This window comes from Rattus rattus, chromosome 2 (genome assembly GCF_011064425.1).
Source record: "Rattus rattus isolate New Zealand chromosome 2, Rrattus_CSIRO_v1, whole genome shotgun sequence".
In the NCBI taxonomy this organism is placed as follows: Eukaryota; Metazoa; Chordata; class Mammalia; order Rodentia; family Muridae; genus Rattus; species Rattus rattus.
Genome location: NC_046155.1, coordinates 166,663,220 through 166,690,138, shown reverse-complemented (window position 1 = coordinate 166,690,138; position 26,919 = coordinate 166,663,220). Strand labels below are relative to the sequence as shown.

The 26,919-nt window shown below is 48.7% G+C and overlaps 1 protein-coding gene across 2 annotated transcripts; it reads right to left on the bottom strand.

The window, feature by feature from the left end:
* Positions 1 to 139: 139 nt before the first annotated feature.
* On the bottom strand, positions 140 to 22,765 carry Spint2 (serine peptidase inhibitor, Kunitz type 2). Of its 2 annotated transcripts, XM_032894008.1 has the most exons (7): positions 22,306 to 22,765; positions 7,170 to 7,340; positions 3,831 to 3,884; positions 2,839 to 2,892; positions 2,074 to 2,235; positions 1,832 to 1,870; positions 140 to 625 (listed from the first exon to the last, which is right to left on the bottom strand). In XM_032894008.1, the coding sequence occupies exons 1-7, from the start codon at positions 22,409 to 22,411 to the stop codon at positions 459 to 461; spliced, it is 753 nt and encodes a 250-aa protein (XP_032749899.1). In that variant the 5' UTR covers positions 22,412 to 22,765; the 3' UTR covers positions 140 to 458. The 2 variants fall into 2 exon arrangements, with proteins under 2 accessions (XP_032749899.1, XP_032749900.1); XM_032894009.1 differs by lacking the exon at positions 7,170 to 7,340 and having other exon boundaries at positions 22,306 to 22,760.
* Positions 22,766 to 26,919: the final 4,154 nt, after the last annotated feature.

Genomic DNA, 26,919 nt, shown 5'->3' with positions numbered 1-26,919 from the left:
GCCTGGGACCCTGTAGGGCCTAAAAAGACAAATGCTCTGTGTCTAAGACAAGACAGGAAAGCGAAGACCTAACTCAAGGATGACTCAAGTCCTGAGATGAACCTTGGCACCTGTAATCAGTAGTCATAAGAAACAAAAATTACATAGTAAATTTTAATTTAAAAGGCCCACTTTATTAAACACATTCTTTCTTTCAGAATCCTGATTTTTAAAAAACCTTTATCTACTAAAAAACAGACATATAAATCAAGCAAACAGTTATGACTACAGGAATGGGGCTCCTAGTGACGCTGAAGGAGGCGATAGGTGGGGAAGGGCAGAGGGCTGTGGGGAGGGAGGTCAGGAAGAGGCTCTACGCAGCCCACAGGCTGGGAAACAAAGACCAAACTCCCTAATGATCTCAGGCACAAGCGTTGCTCTGTCATGGTGTCCCCCAGGCTCTCTGAGCACTGGGGCCTCTACAAGACACAGGTATTCTTCACCAGCTGCTCCTTGTCATCCGCAGTGCTCCAAACAGTGCGGAGAGCACGCTCCTGCTTTCTGCGAACCATTCGGATCAGGAACACCATAGAGGATCCCAGGAGGAGGATCAGGACCATGATGAACAGCCCCACCAGGATCACCGCTAAGGATAAAGGGGACAGGTAAGACAAGGAGGAACATGGCCTCAGAGGGCCAGTAGGGTGACCAAGTCGATCCAGAACAAGGACCAGATGCCTACTTCAACCTAGGAATCTGGAGAGACTGTCTGCCAGGGTAGCCCCTGCAATGCCACATATATAGAGTGGCTTTTGAAGCTCATGTGCGTTTTGCCTGCCTGAATGTCTGTGTATCGAATAGTGCCTGAAGACACCAAAAGAAGGTACAAATGGTGAGAGCCATCATGTAGGTGCTGGGGTGGGACTTGGGCAGTCAGACTTGGAGGTAAGTGCCCTTGCCTGCTGAGCTATCTCACCAGCCCTATTTTGATTTTTGGGGATTTGATCTCTACTCCCATGCAGCTGACTCTGGCCTTGAACTCCTAGATGGCAAGAGAGAGAGAGATGAGTCCCTTAAGGAGTTGGCCTGAGCAGTGCTGTCTGTCAGATGAGGGTGTACCCTGCAGAACCAGGAGGGACCCCGGGGTTTCTAACTGTGGATGAACAGGGGCTGCCCCACTCGGGTGGGGGTCCATCTCAGGCATGTGACTCCCTGTGCATTCACCTGGCTCCCTCCCCCATGAGCTATAGGACCTATCTAGCCTTTTGGGGCAATCCCCTACCCAACTCCACCCACAGCCAGCCCTCCAGACCTGGGCATCTTTCCAGCCCAGCCCTGAGAACCAGCTTCTACTTCTAGAACAAGGCCGACTTATAGGCCAGTTCTAGGCTCCTTCACAGGGAGAAAAGATCAAGAAAGAGGCCAAACCAGTGTGGCAGGTTCACAGGTAGCACTCATCTTCTGCACAGGCTTAGAACAAAAGTGGGAGGACACAGAGCCCCCTCCCCAGGCCAGGCTGCCTACTGTGTCTTCCTCCTGATGTCCCCGACCATCTCTGCACACCCTGACATGGCAGTTGAGTTCCCTCCAGGCCTGGGGTTGCCATCAGGCTTGTGTGCCCACTCTAAGCACAGGCTGCCTAGGAAACTCCCCACTGGGGCTCAGCATCCATCTGTGTGCAGTGGTCAGTGTAGGGCAAATGCCCACACAGCCAAGTTGCCTAACCATTTTCATAGAGACACAGCCCTCTGCCACGAGGACGCTCCAGTGGGGAACGATGCTGTACGTGGGGCAGAGCCCAGTTAACCCAGGAAGGCGTAGGCGCAGGTGGAAGGCAGAGGCCACCACTTACCTTTTGTGCCCGGGGTCAGGAAAGGATACATCTGCTTCCCTACGGAGAATGCAAACACTAAGGTTAGTCCCCCTTGTTCTCCGGCCTCAGAGATGGGACCAAAGTTGCTCTCCTCTCCCCAGGAGCTCTGAGACCTTGTCATTCAATGGTCTGATGGACATTTCCAAAGGCTTCGTGTTAGGGAAAGGGATGGGAAGAGCCTTAAGGGCTCCCATGGCCCGGGGACGGGCCAGCTGACTTACCAGAGCAGTGCTGCATGCACGCTTCCCGGGAGAGGTAACTGTTCTTGTTGCCTCTGCACCCGCCATAGATGAAGCTGCTACAGGAATTCTTTTCAACATCATAGTACCAGCGAGGGAAGGCTGCGCGGCAAGGCCCAGTGACCGCCTTTGGGACACAGTATTCTGGAAGTGTGAACAAGGGAGCCTCAGGAGGACAGATCAGCAGGGCCAAGGAGAAAATGGGGGGGAGGGGGAGGGAGAGGGAGGGGGAGGGGGGAGAGGGAGAGAGTGTGTGTGTGAGTGTGTGTGTTTGTATGTGTATGTTCCAGAACAGTCTTGAACTCATGGCAATCCACCTGTCTAAACATTTCTTCTGCCCAAATGCTGGGATCTCAACTGCACGCCACTGGCAGTGGGGGAGGGGCTGGCTCCATCCCAGGCACTTGTTGCTAAGCACGTCCATGTTACTGTAGTCCATGCAGGCCCAGGCACTTTGCCCTCTGATCCATCCTAGGACCCTCACCTTACATAGGCATCGGGACTATGTACAGGGCATAGCTCTACCCGCAGCCTCAGAGCTAGCGAGAATCAGGGTTCTAGGCAAATTTTGGAAGCACATACCCCTCTGGTTTCACTCTGCTGGCACATCTGGATTCCCAACAGCCTGAGATACTCACTGAGGCTCTAAAGTATAGCTACCTGGCAAGGTCTGGAGGGACTCTGTAACAAGCTCCTCCTAGTGAACCACTTCCCAACTACATAAGGACATAATTGATTAAGTTATACCTTCATAGTTGAAGATCTCACCAGCGAGGTCCGCAGAATCCTGCTTTCTGGGAACTGCAACACAAAGATGTGGTCAGGAGAAACACAGCACAATCCATCGGCCTAGCAGGGCTGACTGTAAAAGGGCCCACGAAGAAGGCTCAGGCGGTGCTGCCCTTAAGGGGTGGATCTGCTCTTGGTCCTAAAGTCCCCTGGAGCACAGGACACACTGAACACTGGAGGTGGATGGGACTCTTGCTACCTCAGGGGTTACTATGGAAAATAATCACAGCCATGTTTCTTGAGGCAATCAAGAAGATAGCTGTGTTTACCCTCTGAAGCACCCAGAAACGTGTTCTACTGGGCAATTTCATTCGGAAATATGCTGAAAATAAGTGTTAATGGTTCAGGGTCCTCAGCAGTCAGCAAGGGCCAGACCTCACCTGGAAGCCAGGTGAGCCCCAGAAGCCACAGAACTCCTATGTGGGCTCTGGTGTCAGAGATGCAGGGCCAGGGCCTAGACTGTGATGCATGGGACTACCTACTGGGAGAAATGTTGTCCCTATCAGGAGTATACAGTCTCCTCCCCGTAACCCTGTGGAAGGGCAGGTACTGCTGGCTCAGCTGGGCCCCTAGCCTGGGGCCTAACCCCAAGGGTACAATCACTACTAGCTGGCACAAGGGGCCACTCACCCAGGCTCCTGCCGCAGGGTCCCTTAAGCATAAAAGAGGAGCAGGGCGGCTACAGACAGCTCTACAAAGCAAACTAACACAAAGCTACAGGTGAAGGACAGGCAGGCAGAGGGCGAAGGACTTCTAGAGGGGAGGGGGGGCAGGACCCCAGTGGGAGCAGAGGATACAGGAAGGCAGACAGCAGCTTAGAGGGAAGGCAGGGCCTTGTGTGGTAAACACAAGTCAGCCCTGTTGCTAGTACACTGGAGGCAGAGGGAGGCATCTGACAGTTCCCATTGCAAGTATCCTTTCAGTTACCGCCTGGGTCCTTAGGAACCTACCGCTCAGGGCAGAAGCGCCATCGCTGCTCCTGGCCAGACCATCAATGGTGTTCTCTGTGAAGGACAAAGAGCAGAAAAGAAAACTACCATCAAGAGGGCTGCATGTGTCTCAACCAACCCTTGTGGAAAAGAGGTTCAGCCTGGGGTGCATGAGGGCCATGATAAGCTTTACTTAGAAATGAGCCCCTGGGACTGCCTAAGGACTCAGTGCAAGCTGGAGCGAAGCGACTTCGTGCAGTCAGGGCTCCCGGGGCCATGCCCATCTACTTGTTTTTAAAGCAGAGGTGGAGTTAGTGACTTCTGTTCCTCAAAATAGTGTTTCTCTGTGTGTCCCAGGCTGTCCTGAAACTCACTGTGTAGACCAGGCTGACCTCGAACTCACAGAGATTCATCTGCCTTTGCTTCCCAAGAGCTGGGATTAAAAGCGTTCACATACAGCACGTTACGACATATTTAACAATATCTAAAAATTATTTTGTGTGTATGTATATGTCATGGAACACACGTGGAGGCGAGAGGACAGATTTCAAGAGTTCATTCCCTCCTTCCACCACATTGGTCCCTGGAGTTAAGCCAGGTGTCACTTGGCCTTTACTCCCACCCCCCAGTCATCTCGGTATCCCCACTCAACACAGATCTTACAGAGAGGTGAATGGAGATGCTTAGCGAATAGAATAAGACATACCCATGGGTGGTCACATCTTTCCCAAGGAGATCGCCTCTACATTTGGGGGAGGGGGAAGTTTCTCTTTTAAACATTTATTTAAAACACCTTTGTGTGTACGGATGCATGAGTATGAGTTTATGTGTACCACCTGCCTACAGAGACCTGAAGAAGCCAAAAAAGGGCACTAGATTTAGGAACTGGGCAGTTGTGAGCTGCCTGATGTGGATGCTGGGAATTGAACCCTGGTCCTCTATAAGAACAATGCACACTCTTAATTGCTAGGTGGTCTCTCCAGATCCTTATTTTGACTTTTTGAGACAGGACTCTTTCCACCCTGTCACTCGGTCTGGCTTGGAACTGTACAGCTCAAATAGCCTCAGACTTGTTAGGAGTGGTTCACAGCCACGCGCCACCCAGCCGGTCTGTAGTTATTCACCTACGCTTTTCAAAGGCACCAAACAGGGCAAACGTATTTAATATTGCTGAACGGCAGTTAAAATGGCTGAGAGGACACAGTAGGCGTGAGGAGACATCTACAGTCAACTACTTCGAAGACTAAGGCAAGACGGTCAAAGTAGACAGCCTAGGCCACACAGACCTTGTCTCAAAGGGGTGGAGTGCAGCAACAAATGAAGAGACTTCAAAATGGTCAGGGATTCTGCTTGCTTGTTAGTTTTTGTTGTTGTTGTTGTTGTTGTTGTTTTGTTTTGTTTTTGTTTTTGTAGACAGGGCAATTCTGTGTAGTCCTGGCTGTCCTGGAACTCCCTCTGTAGACCATTAGGGCTCTCTAACCTACAGAGATCTACCTGCCTCTCCCTCCTAAGTGCTGGGATTTAAGGCATGCACCACCACTATGACAAAATGGCTAGGTTTTTCTTTTTTTAAGTTTGGGTTGTGGGTCTCTCTTTCTTTCTTTCTCTCTCTCTCTCTCTCTCTCTCTCTCTCTCTCTCTCTCTCTCTCTCTTTCTTTTTTGACACATTTGCTACATTGCCTAGGTTGGTCTCTTAATTCCTGGAATTCCTGCCTCTACTTCCCAATTTTGCAGCTGGAACTACAATTGGGTTACATCATGCTTGACATCTGATCTAATTTTGTCTCTAGCACAGATTAAGATAGTGGGTATAAGGGGCACGGGGCCAGTCTGATGTCTGTCACTTAGCAATCACCTCACCCAGGTTCCCTCAGTCTTCTCTGCCCTCATCAAGCCTCTTCCCCGCAACTAGCAACTCGCTAGAAGGTTTGCTCACTTAGACAGCCTGGTCCCCTGAGAGGTTCCAATTTCCATTACAAATTAATGAACTGGCACAACACACACCTTTATTCTCCCTCAGAACTTGCTTGCCTAGAAAATAGGTTGGCAGAGGGTCAGTGGCACTGGCAGTCCAGCCTGTGTTACACAGAGCGCCAGGAGACGTACAAGCAAAGGCCCACAAAGCCCTCAGGCTTTTGCATCTGGGCTCCAGTTCTGAACCGTGTCCGGGGAGATGCTGTGTGCCTTATGCTCACTGACTCCTGCTCATGTCCTTGTCACTTTAGGGGGACAAAAACATGTCCAATCCCTCCCCTCCACGAAGGAGAGGAAACACACTGAGACGGACGTTTTCTTCACTTAGATTCCTGACAGACAGTTGCCACACAAAAAGTGAAGGACTGGCCTGTACCATCTGAAATCATCTAGGTATGGTGGTGGATACCTTTAAAACTTAGCACTTGAGAGTTTGGGACCAGTGTCCCAAAAGGGGCAGAGGCAGGAAGACCAAAGAAGACGAAGAAGAAGAAGAAAAGAAGAAGAAGAAGAAAAGAAGAAGAAGAAGAAGAAGAAGAAGAAGAAGAAGAAGAAGAAGAAGAACAACATGTGTTAAGACACTAAATCACAACAATCCCTGTCCATTTGTCCACAAGCAAACTGAAGCACTTCACCCATTGCAGGAGACCAGAGGTCACTGCCCAAGGCCACTGCTGATCTGACTTCACACAACCTGATGATGTCTATCTCATCTCTGATGCATAGCTCAAAGCCAAGAAAGTCTAGCCACAAAGTGAGGAGTCAGAAACCACGAACACCACGGCCTATGGGGGACTGACTGAACAACGGGGCTCAACACAGAACCTGTCACAGCTTTAAGTCACCAGGCATATCTGCAAGTCAGGAAGGATAGCACAAAACCTTTGTGGGCAGCTCAGCCTTGGCCTGGCCTTGGGAACAGCAGGGAGGGATCCGGACTCAAGGCTGTGCTGGGCATTCAGGTTTATTTGCACTGTACGGGCCAATTCTACCTTCAAGAGTGGAGATGGGTGGATTTCAGGGCGCAAACGCGTGTTCACTCCTAACACAGCTCTGTGAGCTTTTCAGATCACTTGTCTCAGAGGATGCCTGGGGAACCTGAGCCTGTAAGAGTGCGCAGGACGCCAGCCTTCTTGGGGTGTGGTCTAGTGTTTGCACTCAGAAGGAGGAGGATAGAGGAGGCCAGGTAATAGGCTTGACTCTTTCTGATAAGTAGGGAGCCTGCAGTGAAACCAGTGTGGCCCCAGGAACCACCACTGGGTCTGCTTCTGCTTTCGAATCCCACCTCATCCCAGGTTCTGTACTGAGTGAAGTCCCAGCAGACAGAAGATGTGCAAATCCCAACAAGGAACTCTAAGTCTCTACTTCTCCCAACTCCAGTCTTACCAGTGACACCAGCACACTTGTCAAGACACTCCTCCTTGCTTGGATAGTTGTTACCATTTCCCTCACAGCCTCCATAAACAAAGGGCTGGCAGGACCCATCAGTGACATTGTACCACCACCTGGGGATGGAAGCCCGGCATTTCCCCACTACCTTCGAAACTCCACAAGACTCTGAAACAAAACAGAACCCATGTGGGTTGACGGGGACAATCCCAGGGTCAAAAGACACACATATATTCTGTAGGAGGAAGTTCAAGCTGTTCAAGATACTCCAAGAGGGAAGTGGAGTGTTCTGAGCCTGCCAGTTCCTCTAGACCTGTTCCCAAAGCCAGTGCTGACACTGTTGTCCTTGTATGAAAAGAAAACATCACCTGGTTACAATGTCCAAAGCACCTGCGGCAGCTGCAGGTGGCGTCTGCCCTTGACTCTTACCAGAAATGCACAGGTGAGGGTGTGGCTCGGCAGAGCACTCACTGGTCAGGCGTGTGCCAGGCCCAGATTCCAGGCTCTACACATCCTCCCACAAAGAGGATCAGCACATAGACACCCACACTCAAATCCAAGGCCTTCAGAGACAAGCTTCCTAACTCTTGTTTCCTGTCCTAAAGGGCAACCCAGCTCACAGGCCTGGGTTCCAAGGAAGCCTAAGGTTTGCCCCACTCCAATCAAAGGGAAAACACCAAGCATGGTATTCTAGTCAGACACATTTGCAGTCACTCAAAGAGGTTGGTCAGGGGGGCGTGGACAGGGCAAGGGAATCACCTGAACCAGGAGTCATTCTGGAGGGCCCATGCCTTCCTCTACAGTGGCACACTGTTCTCCCACCCCAGCCCGAGGGCCAATCTGAACAAGCACCCATACGTCAAGAGCTGTGCACTTGGCCACAGGTAGTCCTTGTTGCTCTCCAGCTTGCTCATGTCTAGTTTATTCTACTACTGGAAATAACCTTGGAAAACGCAAAGGACAGGATTTGTGCTTCTGTTGTTATGATGATGGACATAGAACCAGATATTCTCAAAACACTGATCTATACACACAACACATTGCTACTGTGTAAAACAAAAAAACTCCCCTATTGTATCTCCCATATCCACAAGTAAGTGTCAAGTAACAGAAAAGGAAGATTCCAGGACCAACAAGACGGCTCGGTGGTTAAAAGCACCTTCTGTACAAGCCTGATGACCCGAGTTCAACACCTGGAAACCCCCCACTCCCAAAAGGCTGGAAGCAGCAGTGGCTGGCATCCTGGATCACTCTTAGCCTTCCTCCCGCACTGGCTTAGATATGGTTGCTGCCACACCTGGCTTTCATGTAGCTGCTAGGGATCCAACCGCAGGTCCTCATGCTCGTGACCTGAACCACCTCCCTAGCCAGGCTCATAGCACAGATCTGTAATCCTGCTACTTGGAGGATGGACCAGAGGGATTGAAAGTTCAAGGCCAACCTAAGTTACAATGAGTTCAAGGCCGGCCTGAGGAGTTTATTAAGATCTTATCTTAAAACAAAACAAAAACTAGAAGAACTGGTGACACCTAACTCATCAGTAATGAAATTGCCTATTAAGTATTAGGCCCAAGGCATCTCACAGCAAAAAAGAAAAAAGCAGCAGCTGGTATACACCTGCAACAGGTAATCTGACAACGTGCCAAAGATCACAAACCACGGGTGGATCAGCAAAGCCCAGAGTAAACACACACAGAACAGAATCCTTTGGTTTCTATTTGGCCCAACCTACACACAACCAGACGGAGGCGGCAACACTGCTCCCAACAAGAAAAGATGAGGAGAGCCCACAAGACCTAGTCAGTATCTCTACTGACAACAGGAGGGGACGCAGTGCTACAGAAGCCTTGCTGAGCTGAGTCCTGCCGTCACCAGTGGCTACTGTGCCATTGTTTCCTGTGCAGTTTTAGGACAGTGTGGTGGTGCACAGACATAATTCCACTCCTGGGAGGTGGAAGCAGGAAGATTAGAATTTTAAGGCTAATCTCACTGAGTACCACAAGGCTCAATTCAAGGCTGGTCTGGCTAGAGTTGTCTTTAAAAAACAACAACAAAAACAAGCAAACCAGAACACTGAGAGGATGGTTTAGCTGCAAGCCAAATGCTTGAATGTGCTCTCTGGTACCTACTTAGTGGAAGAAGAATTCATTCCTACAGTTGTCTTCCTTCCTGTGACCTCAAGCGCTAAGACAAATTTTTGAGAGCAAACATGCACACAAATCTAACAACAATAATAACCTTCCCAATGAAGGAACCACAAAGTAATGCCCTTTACTTCCAAGCAAGGGCACTGGAGCTTGGGGAGGAGATCTAAATTCACACTGACCTGCTCAGAGCCCAGGTTCTGGGACAAGGGCTCCTCAGAGCAACCAAGGGGGAATGCTGAACTGACATCCACAGGCAGTGAGAAAACAGAACAGAGCTGCTTGGAAACAAACATTCCTTGGACTCTTTACCACAATCTGAGGGTTCACAAAGGCAAATCTCCTTCATCAGAAGCCTCTGCTTTCAGTTACAGGGTCACCGACAGTAATTTGCCAGTCATACTAGCCAATAATTTCAGCAAGTTATTTCGTTTTTTCTCCCCCACCCCACCCCGAGCTGGGGACCAAACCCAGGGCCCTGCACTTGCTAGGCAAGTGCTCTACATTGAGATAAATCCCCAACCCCAGCAAGTTATTTCTTATGAGGGCTTTACTGTTAAACAAACAAGATTAAAAAATGATTTAGTTGGGTGTTGTACTCAGAAAGCAGAAGCAAGTGGATCTTGAGTTTAGCCAGTCTGGTCATTGAGACTGTCTAGAAAAAGAAAGAAATGTCATTGGTCTGAGTACTACAGGTAACGGTGAAAGTCATGTACAGTTTCTATTTGCTGGTTTCTTCTTTCCAACCTTGAAGAAAGGTCCAGGGCCTAGATAAGCCTACCCATGAGTCACACAGCAGCTGCAAGTCCTACTGGCATGCACAATCACATAGGCCAAGACACAATTTTGGGGTGACGGGGTCCCAGGTGCTGGGATTACAGATGCATCTAACCTAAAATACAAAATTATTCCTACTGCTTCTAAAATGGGTAAGAAAACCAGGGAGGCTGGGCAGACGGGTGGTCACACGTTCTATGCAACCCCATAACTAGGAGGCAGGTACAAGAGGATTACCTCAAACTGGCCCAATCTACTCAAATGGTGTTTCAGGCTAGCCAGAGGAACAGAACAAGACTGTGTCTCTCTTGCTTTTATGCCTGCTACCTCTCTCCCATGAAAACCAGAAAAAAGCTGAAGGAACACACCTAACTTGGCAGGCATTTAGAACATCAGCTGCTATAAAATTGCAGGCTGATGTCTGGGAATGTTGTCAAGAAGAAACAGGTTTATCTGGTTCTCGGGTCACTGGTTTTAACCAAGACAATTTGCCAATGGTTCAATGACCTCACCCTGCTTTGCCAAATGGAAAGACTTACTGTCACCTTCCTTCCTTTCTCCTCCTCCCTCCCCTTCCCCCCACTTCCCTCCAGGAGCTGGGGACAGCATACCATGACAGGGACTGCCAGCAGCAGGCTGGGATGGAGACATCTCAGAAGGCTGAGGCAGCTCCTTGCAAAAAAGAATGGCCTCTGGGGCCCTAAGAAGCAGGAGACACATCCATCCCTCCAGGGGGATGGAATGAAGTCCGCAGTAGGCAGGAATGGAGACATCTCTGTAGCCTGTGGCATCCCTTTGTCAAAGACAGTTGTTCCCATTTCTCCTAACCTTAGCCCTGGACAATGGCTGTATACATTTCATTTGTGCGTGACTGATTTTCAGTTGACCTTGGTGTGCATAATTATTCTATTCTATCTGACTTTCCTACTTCTTTTTCCTTCTGCTCTGGTGAATTCTGTGAAACTAGATGTTCCTTGATGTAATGAATCTTAAACAACTGGAAACTGAGGCATAGGGGCACAGCACAGCACAGCCCTAACGGCCCAGGTGCATGCTGTGTGTTCTCATCTTGGAAACAGTGTAATAACTGCACAACAGTAGTTCCAGATTAATGCTTGACTTGCAAAGAAAATTTGAAGAAATTTTTAGAAAATGAATTAGAGGGGCTGGGGATTTAGCTCAGCGGTAGAGCGCTTGCCTAGTGAGCGCAAGGCCCTGGGTTCGGTCCCCAGCTCTGAAAAAAAAAAAAAAAAAAAAAACCTTGAAAGAAAAAAAAAAAAAAAATGAATTAGAGCCAACACTGGGACCCCACGAAAGGAAAAGGTTATTGAAGTTATGAAATGAGTTTGCACCACATTTGAGAGTGGTTCCTGGATAAGTTAGAACAGAACTATATATATAGAATTATATACTAGTAAAACTAAGTCAAAGTACTGGAATTCTTAGGAGAGTCATTGTGTGCAATGTAAAGGAACAGGAAGCTAGGGAACTGCTGAGTTAAGGGTGAGTTCAGGGTTAACTTGACTTGTTCTGGCCACTGCCTGGCAGCTTTGCCCATGTCATTTATCATTAGAGCTTCCCAGGAAAATGCAAGTAGCTGACCTCAGAACTCTGAAGTATAATAAGTCAAAAGTTAAAGTTTAAATAATGGTAAGTTTGCAATTACTATTATTTTGGCCACAGGCCTGGGAATAGGGGACACTTGAAACTTTGGGGAACAATCGTAATTCTTGGTTTGTTGTGGGATGTGGTTATTCTTTTGAATTTGATTTGGCAATGATTATACAATGTCTTTTTTCTACCTGCTTTTGGATTATCAATAAAAGACTGGGGCAAGAGAAAGGCTAGAGAGCATGTGGAGCACATGAAGTGTGCGTGAGGTGAGTGTAGAGTGTGTGAGGAGAGAATGTGTATAGAAGAGGAATGCAGAGTGTGTGAGTGTGAGAAAAGGAGCAAACGAGAGAGCACAACCTCCAGCCCAAAGAGCAAAAGTATATACGGCTTCAAGGAGAGAGAGAGAGAGAGAGAGAGAGAGAGAGAGAGAGAGAGAGAGAGAGAGAGAGAGCGCGCAACTTTAAGCATAAAACACTGCCTGTCAGTTTGTACCCCACAGCGGTTCCTGTGTGTTTATTATGCACCTTCCAGACATCCCTTCTTCCAGCTGAGAACTCTGATCCTGTGCCGAGGCTGGACCCCAACAGCAGGGTCTGTGTGCAGCTCTGCTGGCTTCCTGGACTCTGTGTGCACCAGGTTAGTATCTAACTCACAGCCTCCTAAGAGCTGTCCCCTTCTAAAAAGGACGTCACAGAGAGTTTAGGCTCTTAAACATTACCAATCTGATTTATAGGCTTAAAAAGACAGACTGGATCATTTCCCACAGCTGTGAGTACTGGCTGCAAAGGCAGTTTACTTTAGGAATATTTCAAAAGGCACAGGAAATACTGCGTATCACTTCTTAGCTTTATCACACAGTTCTAAAGGGTGAGCCTGGGGCCTCATATGTGCCAGGAAAAAAGCTCTACCTCAAAGCGACCTTCCAAACCCTTGCTGATCTTCTCATTGGCTCTCTCCCACCAAATTAACAGCCATCTGGATCTTCATGTTTTCTTTTTTGATATAACAGGTTTCATGTAGCCAAAGCTAGTCTTGAACTTGCTATGCAGCTGTGGATAGCTCTGAAGGAGTGATCCTCCTGCCTCCCAGCTTTTTCTTTTCAGAGGCAGGGTCTTACACTGCAGCCCAGGCTGGCTTTGAACTTAGGCCTCAGCCTCCCAAGTGCTGAGATTACAAATGTGGACCTCCTTACACCAGCTTCTTTCATGTATGTTTTTATATCCATTCGGTTTACTCTTGCAAGATGTGTGCATTCAGGTAACGAAACCTAGGGTATGACAGTTGTCACCTTGACAACAAAAGGTGTCAGGCAGCGTGAGAATGGACGTCTGCAACTACAGCAGTCGTTTATGTGCAGTAAAAACGAATTTCATAGAATTCCCAAATCACGACAGTGTCCCTGGATTTTGCTCAGCTATTCAAAAATAAACTCCTGGGTGCGGTGGCGCACACCTGTAAACCCAGCACTTATGGGTGGAGGCAGGCATTGTACAAAGAGCAGTTTAGGGCCGGGGAGGTGCTTCAGTGGGTAAAGACACTTGCCTTGGAAGCCTGAAGACCCAGGTTTGATCCTACACCCCACAAGGGAAGGAGAGAACAGACTCTTTTTGAATGCATGGTGGCATGCTAGTGTCTGCCCCCACTCACGGATACCATCATGTCACAAAACACGGTAATAAGTTAAAACAACAACAACAAAAAAAAGACAAAACAAAACAAAAAACCCTTTCACTCCCTTCTTTGAAGTGTTTAGAAAACATCATTTTCCACCATGGCATACCATTAGCTGTGAAGTGAGAATCCATAACATAGACTGTGAAGGTTTGCATAACACACAGTCCTCATCAGTTCATCCTTTGTGAAAAAGCCTAGGCAGTGTAGAAAGCAGCTGTGCTCTTCTCATTAAAGCTGCTTAGAAGTCTTAAGGGTAAGGCCAAAGGCAATCAGGTCATAGCTACAAAGATCTTCAGGTAGTGGGAGGTTCACAAGCTGTCACAGTAGCAAAAGAAATCCAGCTCCAAGCTGGGCCTGGCGGTGCACAGCTTTAACCCAGCATGCAGAAGCAGAGGCAGGTGACTCTCTCTGAGTTCCAGCCCAGCCACAGCAGGATGTGGAGAAGAGGATGGGGAATGAAAGCAGAGGGGAGAGGAGAAACCAGGAAAAGGCAACTGCACAGTGCAGGGGCAACTGTTAGGACATCCACATAGGGCTCCATGTTCAGTTTTATAGCAGCTGAAAAGCCTCACCAACACATCTGTTTGTGCTGGCAAGCAAAACAACTGGAGACATCCAGATAAGGGAATACTCCAAAAATAGACACGTGTGCACCGGGGAAGATAAAAAGACAGAGAATGGAGGAGAGTGGTTTTGTTTTGAAGTTAAAATTTTACAAATGTAGCCCTGAAACTCGCTGTGTAGATCTGACTGACTGAAAACTTACAGATCGCCTACCTCTCTGCCTTTTGAGTTCTGGGATCACACATCTGACTATCACTCCCAGCAGGGATCCTTTTAAAGACTGTCCTGAGATGGAGGGGAGTGTAGATTACCCCCATTCAGGGTAAGCAGTGCCTACCAAGTGGGGATGTGTGCTTGCCCTCCACACGCCTGCAATTGGGCAGATGCCCTTAGACTTACATGGATAGGAAAAAGAAAAATTGTTATAATCACACCCACATCTAAGGGCTTATTCTAAGTCCCATGTATTGTCATAAGGTACAAAGGAACAGTCAAAGGGAGTGCACAGTAGGAATCACTTAGCACACGTGCCTAGCAGCCTGCAGAGCACCCAGAGCCAGGGAAGGAAGCTGTGAATCCTGACTAGCTAGTTTCCCCCACAGTGACTCTGGCCACCTCCTCTTCACTTCCTCATTCACAGGAACAGTAACAGGACACATTCGGGGTGTGCATGTGTGCGTGTATCATTTCCTCATTCACAGAACAGTAATAGGACACATGCGGGGTGTGTGTGTGTGTGTGTGTGTGTGTGTGTGTGTGTGTGTGTGTGTGTGTGTGTGCGCGTGTGTGTATCTTACCACTAAGCCTGACACCTGGAATTTGATCTCAAGACCCAGTCGCTGGAAGGAGGGGATTGACTCCTAAGGGCTGTTTCTCTGGCATACATTTGCTTGTGAGGGAGCACATGTATACCCACACCCACAATAAAATGTAATAAAACTTAACAAGGGCTAGAGAGAGCGCCCCATGGATTAGAGCACTGGCTACTCTTTCAAAGGACCCAGGTTTGAGTCTTAGTATCAACATGGTGGCTCATACCCATCTGTAACTCCAGTCCCAGGGGATCTAACACCAACTGCCTGTCTGAAGGGCAGCAGGGCACACACGCAGCGCACGCAGGCAAAGCATCCACACCCATAATCTAAATAAAAATTGTAAAAGTTTAAATCCAATGGAATAAACTTTTAAAACATTCCTGAGATTGACCACAGGCCTCACAGGTTGCCAGGCTCCACCACTGAGGCACACCCAGCTCTTCGCAGGCTTTATTTTGAGGGCGGGCCCCGTCAACTTGTGCAGGCTGGTCTCAAGGTCCTCTACAGCCAAGGCCTTAATGCTTTCTTCTCCTGCTTCCATATCCCTGGTAGCTGGATTACAGCCCTGTACCACTAGGTCAGGACAAAAAGACTCGTATTCTTTGGTCCCACTTTTTCTAATTTAAGCCTGGCTAAAACAAATACCAGGCAGACACGAGCCTTGAGTGCAATGAGGAGGACGCTGAGGCAAGACAATCACTGCGCCTTACTAGCTCAGCCAGCAAGGGCAACACAGCGGAAGTGAACCCAAAACATCAAGTACACGGTTTTCAGTGGCTCTGAGGATAAAGCAAAGGCCTGCCTATGAAACTGCTGTGTCCCTCTGTATTACTAAGGACACTATAAATATAAACAGACCCAAGTGAAGACAAAGGCCTGCCTGTGTGATTTATACCTGTTTTGGATCTAGTAAGTACGGAAGTGTTTCTTGGCAAGTTTATTTGCAAGCACTGGACTATGACCTTCCTTTAGACTTAGCTTCCAGCTCTGGAACACTCTGTTAATATTTTATTCCTTGGTTTGAAACCAGGTCTCATGTAATGCAGGGTAGCCTCAAACTCCACTGCTCCGTAGCAGAGGATAACCTTCAACTCTTTCTTGTCCCCCACCCCCAAAGCCCAGAGTGCTGGAACATAGGCCAGAGTAACCACAACTGGTTTGCAGGCATCAAGGATGAAACCCAGGGCTTCAAGCATTGTACCCAAGTGAGCCACATCCACGCCCAGCCCCACACTCAACCTGGAGGCTACCTTGGCAAAGTAGAAAGTCAGCTTTTTCTGCAGAGTCCCAGAGGTGCACTGTGCTCCCTCCCCCATTCACGGCTGCAGAGCAGAACAGAGAGAACAGAGGTTCTTCTGATATAGTGAATACTGAGAACTTAGGTGCTAAGAAGATTAGTTATAAATGCTTAAAATAGCCAAGGGGTGGTGGTGCAGCTCTGTGGTTCCAATACTCTGAGGTCAAGCCTAGACTACTGTTATTTGAGGGGGAAAAAAGGGTTTCCCGAAACTCTACAAAGCAGCAGGTGATGGACAGGGAAAAGTAAAGAGAGCAGCAGCCTCAGGCAAATAGGACAGACCTGTAAGAATCACCACTCTCCCTCAGGAGTCCTCTCCTGACAATGTCTCTAGAGACTTGAGCCCTGTCTACACCATGACACTTTAGTACAAGGGTACAGAGGAGACACTGGGAGGCAGAGAGTAAGGGGAACTAAGGAAGGAAGAAACCTGGACTCCAGCTAGTACCTGGACATCTGGTGTGTTTTGCCTAAAAAAATAAGGTCTCATGTAGCTGAGGAGGGCCTCAAACTCCTGACCCTTCTGCCTCAGCTTCCAGAAAGGGGATTACAGGCCTGTATCACCACAGATACTGGACAAGAAGACAGTCAGGGTTATGTTTTAAAAAATATTGTCATCTGGGCAGTGGTGGTGCATGCCTTTGATTCCCAACACTCGGGAGGCAGAGACAGGTAGATGATCTCTGAGTTGGAGGTCAGACTGGTCTATAGAATGAGTTCCAGGACAGTTAGGGCTACACAGGGAAGGAAACCCAGACTCCGAACAAAACAGACAACACTCTATTTTCTTGAAACGCATGTACATCAGGCTAGTCTAGTACTCCACATAGCAGAGGATAACCTCCTTGAACTCATCTTCTGCCTCTACCATGCCTGGCCTTGTGCTGTTCTGATTGTTTTTTGAGAAGGGCCTCACCATGCTGCTCAGGGCTTACCTCAAACTTCTGGGCCCAGGTGGCCCTTTTGTCTCCCAAAACAGTATTTTAATCCTCAAGTTCTAAAGCTGACACACACTTTATCCTCTTCTCACTGTGCAGCCTTGCCTGGCCTGGAGCTCACTTTACAGAGCGAGCAGGCCACTCACTCTGAGATTCACTTGCGCTTGCCTCCTAAGGGCTAGGAATAAAGGCATGCAAAGCATACTCCACTCTTTGCCTCGTAGTGATCGACAAAGCCACTTAGTGGCTAGCGAGCGAGCTGACATATCTCAATGCTTACTTCCAGTACAAAGCCCACCAACTAACTACCGTCTCCTCTAGGCATTGGTGTCTAGTGACTAGAATGTGTCGTTATTAGGACTAATTCAATATTTATGGGTATTTATGAGGAAAGAACATTTATGACAAATCCTACCTAAATTACAAGGGTCATAAAATTTCAGTGTTGTGGATATAAAATCTCGACCTTTTAGATATAAAATATTTAGATGTAAGTTACATTTCATAAGCTGTCAGCTGAATATACACCACTGTCATCCTCAGTTACTACCTGCCCTACTGAGAGTCCTGCCCTACTGAGAATCCTGCCCTACTGAGACAGCTTGCAAGGAAAGAAGTCATTTCTTTTTTTTTTGACTTTTTTTTTTCTTTTCTTTTTTTTGGAGATAGGGACGGAACCCAGGGCCTTGCGCTTACTAGGCAAGCGCTCTACCATTGAGCTAAATCCCCAACCCTGAAAGAAGTCATTTCTAAGACCTCTTTGCCTCTCTGTGGCATATGCATGAGTTCCCTGTGTGTATCGTGCTTGTGTGTAGCAGTCAGGTCTCACACAGATGTGTATTTTTCTCTTTTTTGCAGGCTACCTGACAGGCAGGCCTGGAGCTCAAGAGATTCCTATGTTTCTGCCTCCCAGGGTTGAAATAAAAAGCATAGCGCACCATTCCAAGCCCCTCCACCTTATATTTTTGAGACAGGGGCTCTTACTGAATCTCTAATTTACAAATTCACCTGGTCTGGCTGCCTTGCCTTGCTTTGACTACAGGCCTACCTGTAATACCTGGCTTCTGACATGTGTAATGGGGAGGTCTTCATGCTTGTGCAGCAAGGTCTTCACTGGCTTAGCTGGCTCTCTAGCCCGCTTTGTTCAGTGCATTTAGTACGTATTTGTAAGTATATGTTAGTTAAATTAATAAGCATTTCAAATAGCATTGCCCACAAGCAGGACAACTCCCTTTTCAATGTGATACCAGTCGATACCATGTCCCGATACACTTCATCTCCTAGCTGCTACGTTGACCATTAGGGTCATACTAACCATGTAAGGAAAGAAAAGAGCCGGGAACTAATGACATGCTCAATGGATTGGTCGAAAAGTATGCCTTGCAGTTTAGGTGTTGGGGAAGTTGTAATTAACCCAAGATGCTTTAAGTCAGTGGAGGCTCAGGAATGAACACAGCTGGGCTCAGCTCCCATGGAAATTCCCAAGAACCATGAAGGAAGCCAGATCAAGTTACCATCAACAACTCTGATGCCCTAGGCTGGCTGCTAACAGTTACTGCAGCAGGAACTTAACAACTCATGACTCAAAGGGATTTCCAACTTGGGAGAATTGTTACCTGACCTTGGAATAATGATCAAAATCACCTTATTTCAGCCAAAGTGGTTGGCATGAGCCTGTAATCGTGGCTATTTAGAAGGCTGAGGCAGAAGACCCCAAGGGCAAAGCCTATCTGGGCTACTAAAGGAGTTCAACCCAGGCAACTATGAATCCACCTCCAGATAGAAAAGTAGACAGGCACGCATGACCATGCCTACCTACAATAGGAGCTCAAGGTCATTCTTAGCTATGTATGTGAAGCCAGTCTAGGCTATATAAGACACTGCTTCAAAATAACAAATTTAAAAATTACACAAAGTGCTTGCCTAGCGTATGTGAGACCTAGGTGAAACACCCCCACCTCTTAAAAAAAAAAAAAGAAAGAAAGAAAAAAGAAAATTTAGGGCCCTTTGAAATCAGGGAACAGAGCATTAGGTAAAGAGGCATTTCAATTTAAGGAATATCCCTGAGATCTGACCAGAACTCAAGATATAAAGAGCAGGCAGGTGTATGATGGGAATGTATAATCAGAGACTTGGGAAGTGTGTGTCCTGTTTCACAAGGGTCCTTGGCCTTGGCCCCTGGGTGCTGTGTGTGAAAGCAGGCCTGCATTCTGCTCAGGTTCTGTCGGACCTTCACACTTTCAGGCAATGCCCCCAAATAAAATACTTTAACTGTATAAATGCCCAACTTTGGAAATCATACAATTATTGTAGGTTGTGACAGCCTCCTGGGGTGAGTCTCCATGGATCAGTGTTCCCCTGCTTGCCTGCCTCTAAGTAACCTGTGGACCTGCCTTCCCACATATGACCAGTGGGAGACTCTCCCCACTGTCCTCGGCTACCAACCCTGGCAATGTCAGGTCACAGACCCTCAACCACACACAACCCTCACAGCCTGCTGTCTCCACCTCCATCCATCCACACCCTCATTTCTTCCATCTCTTTTCTGAACCTTAAGTAAAAAACTTAAGCCATGATGGAGGTGCACACCTTTAGTCCCACCACATGGGAGGCAGAAGCAGGGGGATCTGGGTCTGATGACAGCCTGGTCTACAGAGTTCCAGGACAGTCAAGGATACAGAGAAACCCTGATTCAAAAAAAAAAAAAAAAAAACAAAAAACCCCAACCAAACAAAAAAAACCCCAAGAGAAACAGAAAGAATAAATTTAATTAAAAAATTAACATTTATTTTGTGCCTCAGTGCTTTGCCTGCGTGCATACATAAAAACTACACACATACTTGATACCTGAGAAAACCAAAGGGCATGGCCCAGGGCTATGAATGGTGGTGAGCCATCATGTGCTTAGTGGGAATGGAACCTCTGCAAGAACCCTGAGCCATCTCTGCAGTCCCTCTGAGCCTTCATGATACCTTTCTCTAACAAGAATCTAGACCCATCTTGGGGATTGGTTCTAATGTTCTGTCTTATTTCAGTTTCCAAATGGCCTCGCTTCCAGAGGGGCCGGGAGAGAGAGATGAGAATCGCCATGGCAGGGAAAGAGAAAGATGAAACTTTCTCTGGTGAGTGGCTGGAAGAGTGACCCACCAGGAGCCAAGTCGGTTTAACTAACTCACAGCTACACCCCTGCTTCCACACCCGTCTTCTCCCAACTCCCCCAAACCTCTCCAGGGACGGAGATGTCTGTCATGAAGGGTAGAAGGTTCACTGCCCACCATCTGTCACCTGCTGACACACATCTGCTCCTCTCCAGTCCTTACCCAGGGCTCACCGCCTAGGCTGTGTTTACTCATGGGGATTTCCATTCAGACAAAGGAGCCTTGTTCTCTGTTTATCCTGCAACGACCTTGTCTTCCACGTCACCTCTCAGTCTAACACAACATTTAGATTTCTTCAGGACCCCAGTGTCCTCACCTAGGCTCAGCATCCATTCTATCTAGTTTTCTAGGTCTTTCCTTCCAGAACTTCAACTCTAACAGTCTGCTGGCCAGACCTGCCACCTTCCCACTGCCCCTCAGCCACTGGTGAAGACACGATTCTCTGAGCGGCCTTTCATAATCACTCCTGCCCAAGTTCCTCCACTTCCTTTGGTGGCACCATCGTATAGCTGGAATGTGCCAGAGAAACACCTCACCTGAGTACTTGACTTTCTTTGCTGAGAGAAACCAAACAACCACCTCTACAAAGAACCCCAAACCTATCACCACTGGCTGCCTCAGATGAAGCCGTTGAGGTTTTCAAACAAACAGCACTTGAGATAAGTGAGGGCAGCAGTTCACCGGGCTGGACAGCTAAGTGTGCTTCCAAAAGGTCAGTAGGTCTAGCCTGTTCACAAGGACATAGCCTCAACAGTCACTGTGTGTGACCTTCCAAAGGCCTGTGATGTCACCACATCAGGCTGGTTCCAGGCTTAGACCACACAAGAGCTTAGAAAAGCCATAACCTGACACAGTCACAGGCCATGAAACCATAGGTACAAGGCGACATACTGTCTGTACAGGCTGCTGGAGTCTGGTTTATACAACAGTGGTCAACCTCTGTGCTTCTGATTCTGAATCTCCGAGAGCTGAGCCTCTCCCCACTGGCCCTCGGCATTCCCAATGATTCGTGATGTTGCCCCAGTCTTTTTTTTTTTTTCTTTTTTTCGGAGCTGGGGACTGAACCCAGGGCCTTGCGCTTTCTAGGCAAGCGCTCTACCACTGAGCTAAATCCCCAACCCCTGCCCCAGTCTTAGACACAGGAATAAACCACTTCTCAGAAGCTGCCACACTTCGGCTTTCTCTTTCTTAACGCTAAGGCCTTTGGCCTCATGGCTATGTCCTCTTCTCCCACTTCCTCTCTCCCCTTCCTGACTTCCAGCCTCGGATCACAACCAATTTTACTCTAGACCCTCACGACTCCCACTACTAGGGACACTGGTCCCTTCTATCACTGTTCTTGTCCCGCTGTCTGTTGTCACTGCTTAGTCATTTAATCTTTGGCGAGCAATCCGCATGTAAGTGTTGGGCCCACTGGAATCGACGATCTGCGAACGCAGAAGCACGTCTTGCCTTGAGTCAGCCATGATCACTATCTTTACTGACACTCTGCGGAGACTCAGTGAATTCTTTCAACAGAGATCGTTTCAAAGTTGGCTAGTGCTTGTTTGAAGCAGTTGTAACACCACTTGAAGAAGCAAACCCCAGCTGCTAGATGTCAATACCACACTCTGAAACCAGATGCTCCTACACTGGCAGGCACCCTGGCAAAGCTCCTCCCTTCTATCGCTGCTGCTTTCCTTCTTCCTTGGGACATCACAGAGGGCTGTAGCCATACATGCTATCAACAGGTGTCTGCAGAGCGTTTTCCCTGTACCCAAAGCTGCCAACAGGTCTCCCGATCAAATCTCCACCTTCTGAGAGGACTGGATGAACGCCCCACCCCCTCCTGGGCTTTCTTTGGCCAAGCAATTTCCGCTTTGTTGAGCTCCTCACCCACTTCCAGCGCCACGCCTTCCTGGGTCAATACCCTTCATCTCCCTTCCTCCCTTCCTCCTTCCTTCTCTAAGGAACACTTTGCTAACCCTTACGCCTCCGCGCTCGCTATGCTCCAATATGTCCCCAACCTTTACGCCCCTCCACCTGCAGGACTGGCTCCACTGTCCACCCTCGCCATCCCTAAGGAGCCTGTGATTCCTTTGCGCACTGAGTAGCCCACCTCAGCTGCGGCCTCCTCTATCCCCTGCTCCCGGATCCCCCGCCTGGCCCTCACCGTGGACGTCTAGGTCTCTGCTGGCCGCCTGGGCCCCGGAGAGAAGCAGCGAGGCTAACAGGGCGAGAAGCGCCCGGCCCCGCCGCGGCTCACATAGCTGCGCCATAACCTGCTGCCCGCGCCGCGCGCCAGTCGTCGAGCCGCCGGCCGTTGAGGGTCTCGCGAGCAGGTGCGGGAAAGCCCACGGCCGCGCACGCGCACTGCAGGCCCGCGAGCTCAGGTGCGGCTTCGCCCCGCAGAGGACTTCGAGGCGCCCGGGTTCCCGGAAGCCCCTTTTTCTGGCTTTTGGCGCGTGCGACGCCTTAGTTGCCTCCCAACACGGTCCCTGGACGCCCGGCAACACTCTGCCACTCTTCCCAGACTAGGGAGGCCTCCACCCGTTGGAGGGGCGCTACGGAGAATGGCGGACGCTGGGACACAGGAGAAGTTGGCACCCAGGCAGGGGGTGGGGCGCACCTGGCGGGGCGGGGCGAACACGGCGCAAGCGCAGAGGGCCTGCACCTGGCTCTGTCGCCTGCACCTGGCAGGGCCCCGGCTCAAGGGAAGGGGGCGTGGTCAGCATTGGTCCCGCCCCAACCGGACCTTGAGAGGGGTGGGTGTGCGGAGCGTTCTCGCTTTTCCGTGTGGGCATCGGCCACGACGTCCTTGCGCCTTCGTACTTTCGCTGCGACTAAGGCAAGAGACACACACTTTTTAGAAACCTGTGGCTTTCTGCCCGCTTTACTTTAGCTTTCCTTTAGGTGTGAGGGATTTATCCTGCCAAAATTCCTCGTCCTCTGAGCCATAACCAAATGTCCAGGATTCAGTAGTGGCCAGGCCAGCTTGGCCTGTGTGTCGTCAAACAGGATCAGCCCGGAGTAGTGATGCGGAAGCAGAGGGAAGAGTGATCAGGAATGCGATGGGGAAATCCTAGAGTTGAATGAGCAGGGGTTGGGACAGTGAAAATCAGGGCATGACAAGAGCCCACATAGGTTTCCTATTTAGTGCGACTGCCAGGTAGGCAGGGCACTGCCTGGAAAGAGGTGACAAATCCCTAAAACGGCAGGTTTCTCTGGACCCTGTACAGAAAGACAAAGACAGCTATAAAGAGGTGTTAGAGTGAAGATCAGAAGCTTACATAGGATGAACAGACCTGAAAGATGGTGGAACACGGGGTCTGGACTGAGAACACCATCCAAAGGGGATTTACCAACCACTACCACAGCACCAGGGTGGGCTTCTAGATAGAGGCTCCATTTAAAGTGGATGAATGGAGCAAGCAAGACTGACAGAGGAAGTAGAAGACACTAGCAGGAAAATTAAGATGATCACATTATCATTGAAAATACTGCTCTTGGGCCTGCAAAGTGATTTAGAAAATACACCTGCCACCTGATGACCAGAGTTCGATTCCCGGATCAAACAACGGGCTTCCTGATGTTCTCTGACCTCCACATTGTAACCGTGGTGCCTACCAGCCCACGTATACAGAGACACACACACACACACACACACACACACACACACACACACACACAAATTAATGTATTTAAGAAAAATAAAATAGCATTCTTTTTTTTTCCCAGTTGGTCTCTTTTCTTTTTTCATTTTTTGTGAGTACACTATAGCTGTCTTCAGACACAGCAGAAGAGGGAATCAGATCCCATTACAGATGGTTGTGAGCCACCATGTGGTTGCTGGGAGTTGAAGTCGGGACCTCTGGAAGAGCAGTCAGTGCTCTTACCCGCTGAGCCATCTCTCCAGCCCCTAAAGTAGCATTCTTGTTACTGTGAACAAGGTAGGTCTAGTTACACAAGCCTGTACTCTGGAGGTGGGAACAGGACTAGGGTAGTTCACAGCCAACCCCCACAACAAGCATCAACCCCCGACCCTCAAACAAAAAGCAAAAACAAAACCACCAGGTGTGGGGTGTAATTAATTCACTTGCTAGAGCGATCACCTAGCATGCAGGAAGTCCAGAGTTTGGTTCCCAGCACCACACAAAGCCAACCTTCTTGGCACAGGCCTGTTAATCCCACTACTCAGGAGCTGGAAGCCAGAGGACCCCAAGCAAGAGTTCAAATTCATAGTCAGCATAGCAAACTCAGACCAGTCAGCCTGTGATTCACGAGACCCTGCTAAACAACAGAGAAAAAAAAACAACAAACAACAAACCTAAACACTGGAGGGTGGATCTGGAGCTGGAACAGAAGAAGTCAAGAACTGTTGGTGGAGAAAGGGCTGTGAGAAGCAAGCCTCGATAACTGAAGGCTAAGAGACAAGAGACCAAAAGCTACAGGGCTGGAGAGATGGCTCAATGGTTAAGAGCACTGACTGTTCTTCCAGAGGTCCTGAGTTCAATTCCCAAGCACCCACATGGGGGCTCACAACCATCTGTAATGGGATCTGATGCCCTCTCCTGGTGTGTTTTGGAGTGTGAGGCTGTACATTCACACTCACCGGAAATGAGCAAACCGTGTGATTATTTCTTTGTTAGAGTTATGGAGAACTTGCCCAACCACTGTTTACTTCTGGTTACTTTTGTCTAAAGACCAGCTCATCATCATCTCCATGAAAATCGGCCTATTTGGAAAGGTTAGCTGTCATCTTTGGAAAAGCATGGCTGTAGAGGCATAAGAGGGACAGGTAGAGCTGGGCTGGGCTGAACCCAGCTCCCAGGCCTTTGTTGCATGCTAGGCCAGCGCTCGCATGGATATGTGTGTATTCTTTTTTTTTTAAAGATTTTATTTTATGTATATGAGTACACTGTCACTACCTTAAGACACACCAGAAGAGGGCACCAGATCTCATTACAGATGGTTGTGAGTCACCATGTGGTTGCTGGGAATTGAACTCAGGTCCTCTGGAAGAGCAGTCAGTGCTCTCAACCACTGAGCCATCTCTCCAGCCTGCGTATATTCTTTATTTAACTTCTAATCTGCAGGTGCACTGGTGCACACCTTTATCCCAGTGGATCTCTGAGAGCCCTGCTTTATCTCTTTCTTCCTTATTCCTTCTAGATCGGATCTCTCGGTGAACCTCGATCTAGGTAAGCAGTCTCCTGTGTCTCCCACCCAGAACCGCACTGCTCTATAAAGTGAGTCTTAGGCTCAATAACATTTCCACACCCCCTGTCCTAAGATGATGATGATGATGATGATGATGATGATGATGATGATGATGATGATAATAATAATAATAATGACAATAACAGCCTGAGGAGGTAGGGAGGAGGATGGAGACGTGGCTCTGAGGTGGAACTGAAGCATATTACCCCCTTGGATGGAAGGATCCTTTAACACTGGTTTGTTTGGAATTGTGCAAAATGTCCTAAGAATGACTTTTTAGAGAGGATATAGGTTCAGATAGGGTCTGTCTATGTCTCCAACAATGGCTTCCTGTTTATGTATTTGTGGGCACGGGCATGGACTTGTAGGTAGAGGCCAGAAATCATTATCTGCTGTTTTCTTCAATCCACTTCCACCTTATATTTTGAGACTGGGTCTCTCACTGAACTCACAGTTTGATGATTCTGGTAGACCAGTTGGCTGGAGGAGCTCTCCTTGTCTTGAATTCTCTAGAACTATTGCACCTCTGTACCCAGCTCTTGTTTTTTATGTGCAGAAGCATTTGCCTGAACGTATGTATGTGTGCCTACCGTGTGTGTGCCTGGTGCCCTTGTATGTCAGAAGAGAATGTTGGTTCCTCTGAAACTGGCACGACAGGTAGTTGTGAGCCACCCTGTGGGCTCTGGAAGCAAGACCTGGGTTCCCTGAAAGAGCAGGCAGTGTTCTTAACCTCTGAGCTACCTCTCCTGTCCCTGGGCCAGGCTAACACATGGGCTAGGGGTCCTAACCCAGGTCCTCATGCCTCATGTCCAGCGCTGTTGTGTGGAGCTGAGCTCAGGGACAGACTTTGGAACAGTCTTTGGAAAAGCACGGGTTGGTGCCACCAGACCACCAGTGAGGCTTGAGCTCACCCAGCCTCTCAAGAATAAGGGAAGTATGGCTCTGCAAGTCATCTTACTCAGACTAGGAGAGCCAGAGTCTTTCCTTGACGCCCTTGGTAACATCACCATCTATTTATCCTTGTCATGTGATAGACTGTACTCACCACACTCACTGTCATTGCCACAGCACGAGCGCTAGGGAGACTCTGTCTTGTGCTGCTGCTTGCCGCTTGTTTCTAGTGCAGGGCCTGACTAGCGTGTGCTGGTGCATGCCCCAGTGCTGAGTGTGTTTTTGAGGAGCCCTCGGGGGCCAGAAGAGGGTATCCAGTTCCCTGGGACAGGAGTTACAGGTGGTTGGGAGCCACCGTGTGTGTACATGTGTGTGTGTGTGTGTGTATGTGTGTGTATGTGTGTGTGCGTGTATGTGAGATTCAATTCATCATGCTAGGTCCTTAGGCTTAGCACCAAGCCTGTTTACCAAGGGAGCTATCTCACTCCAGGCTATCTGTCTGTCTGTCTGTCTGTGGCAAGTCCACAGCTCAGCTTGTCCTGAACTCTGAAACTCACTCTGTATCCTGTGCTCACCTTGAATCCCTGAATCTCCTGCCTCCACCTCCTAAGCGCCAGAGTTAAATGCTGTTGACACCACTCAGTAAACACTGTGCACTGGAACAAGTGAATAAATG

Bases quoted from the DNA above. Each gene is read 5' to 3' on its own strand.
- Spint2 (XM_032894008.1), bottom strand. From the start codon at position 22,411: ATGGCGCAGCTATGTGAGCCGCGGCGGGGCCGGGCGCTTCTCGCCCTG. The intron at 2,893-3,830 runs GTAGGTTCCTAA...TTTGTGTTGCAG, and splicing joins TGGCGCTTCTGCCCTGAGCG to TTCCCAGAAAGCAGGATTCT. The intron at 1,871-2,073 runs GTAAGTCAGCTG...CATTCTCCGTAG, and splicing joins GTGCATGCAGCACTGCTCTG to GGAAGCAGATGTATCCTTTC.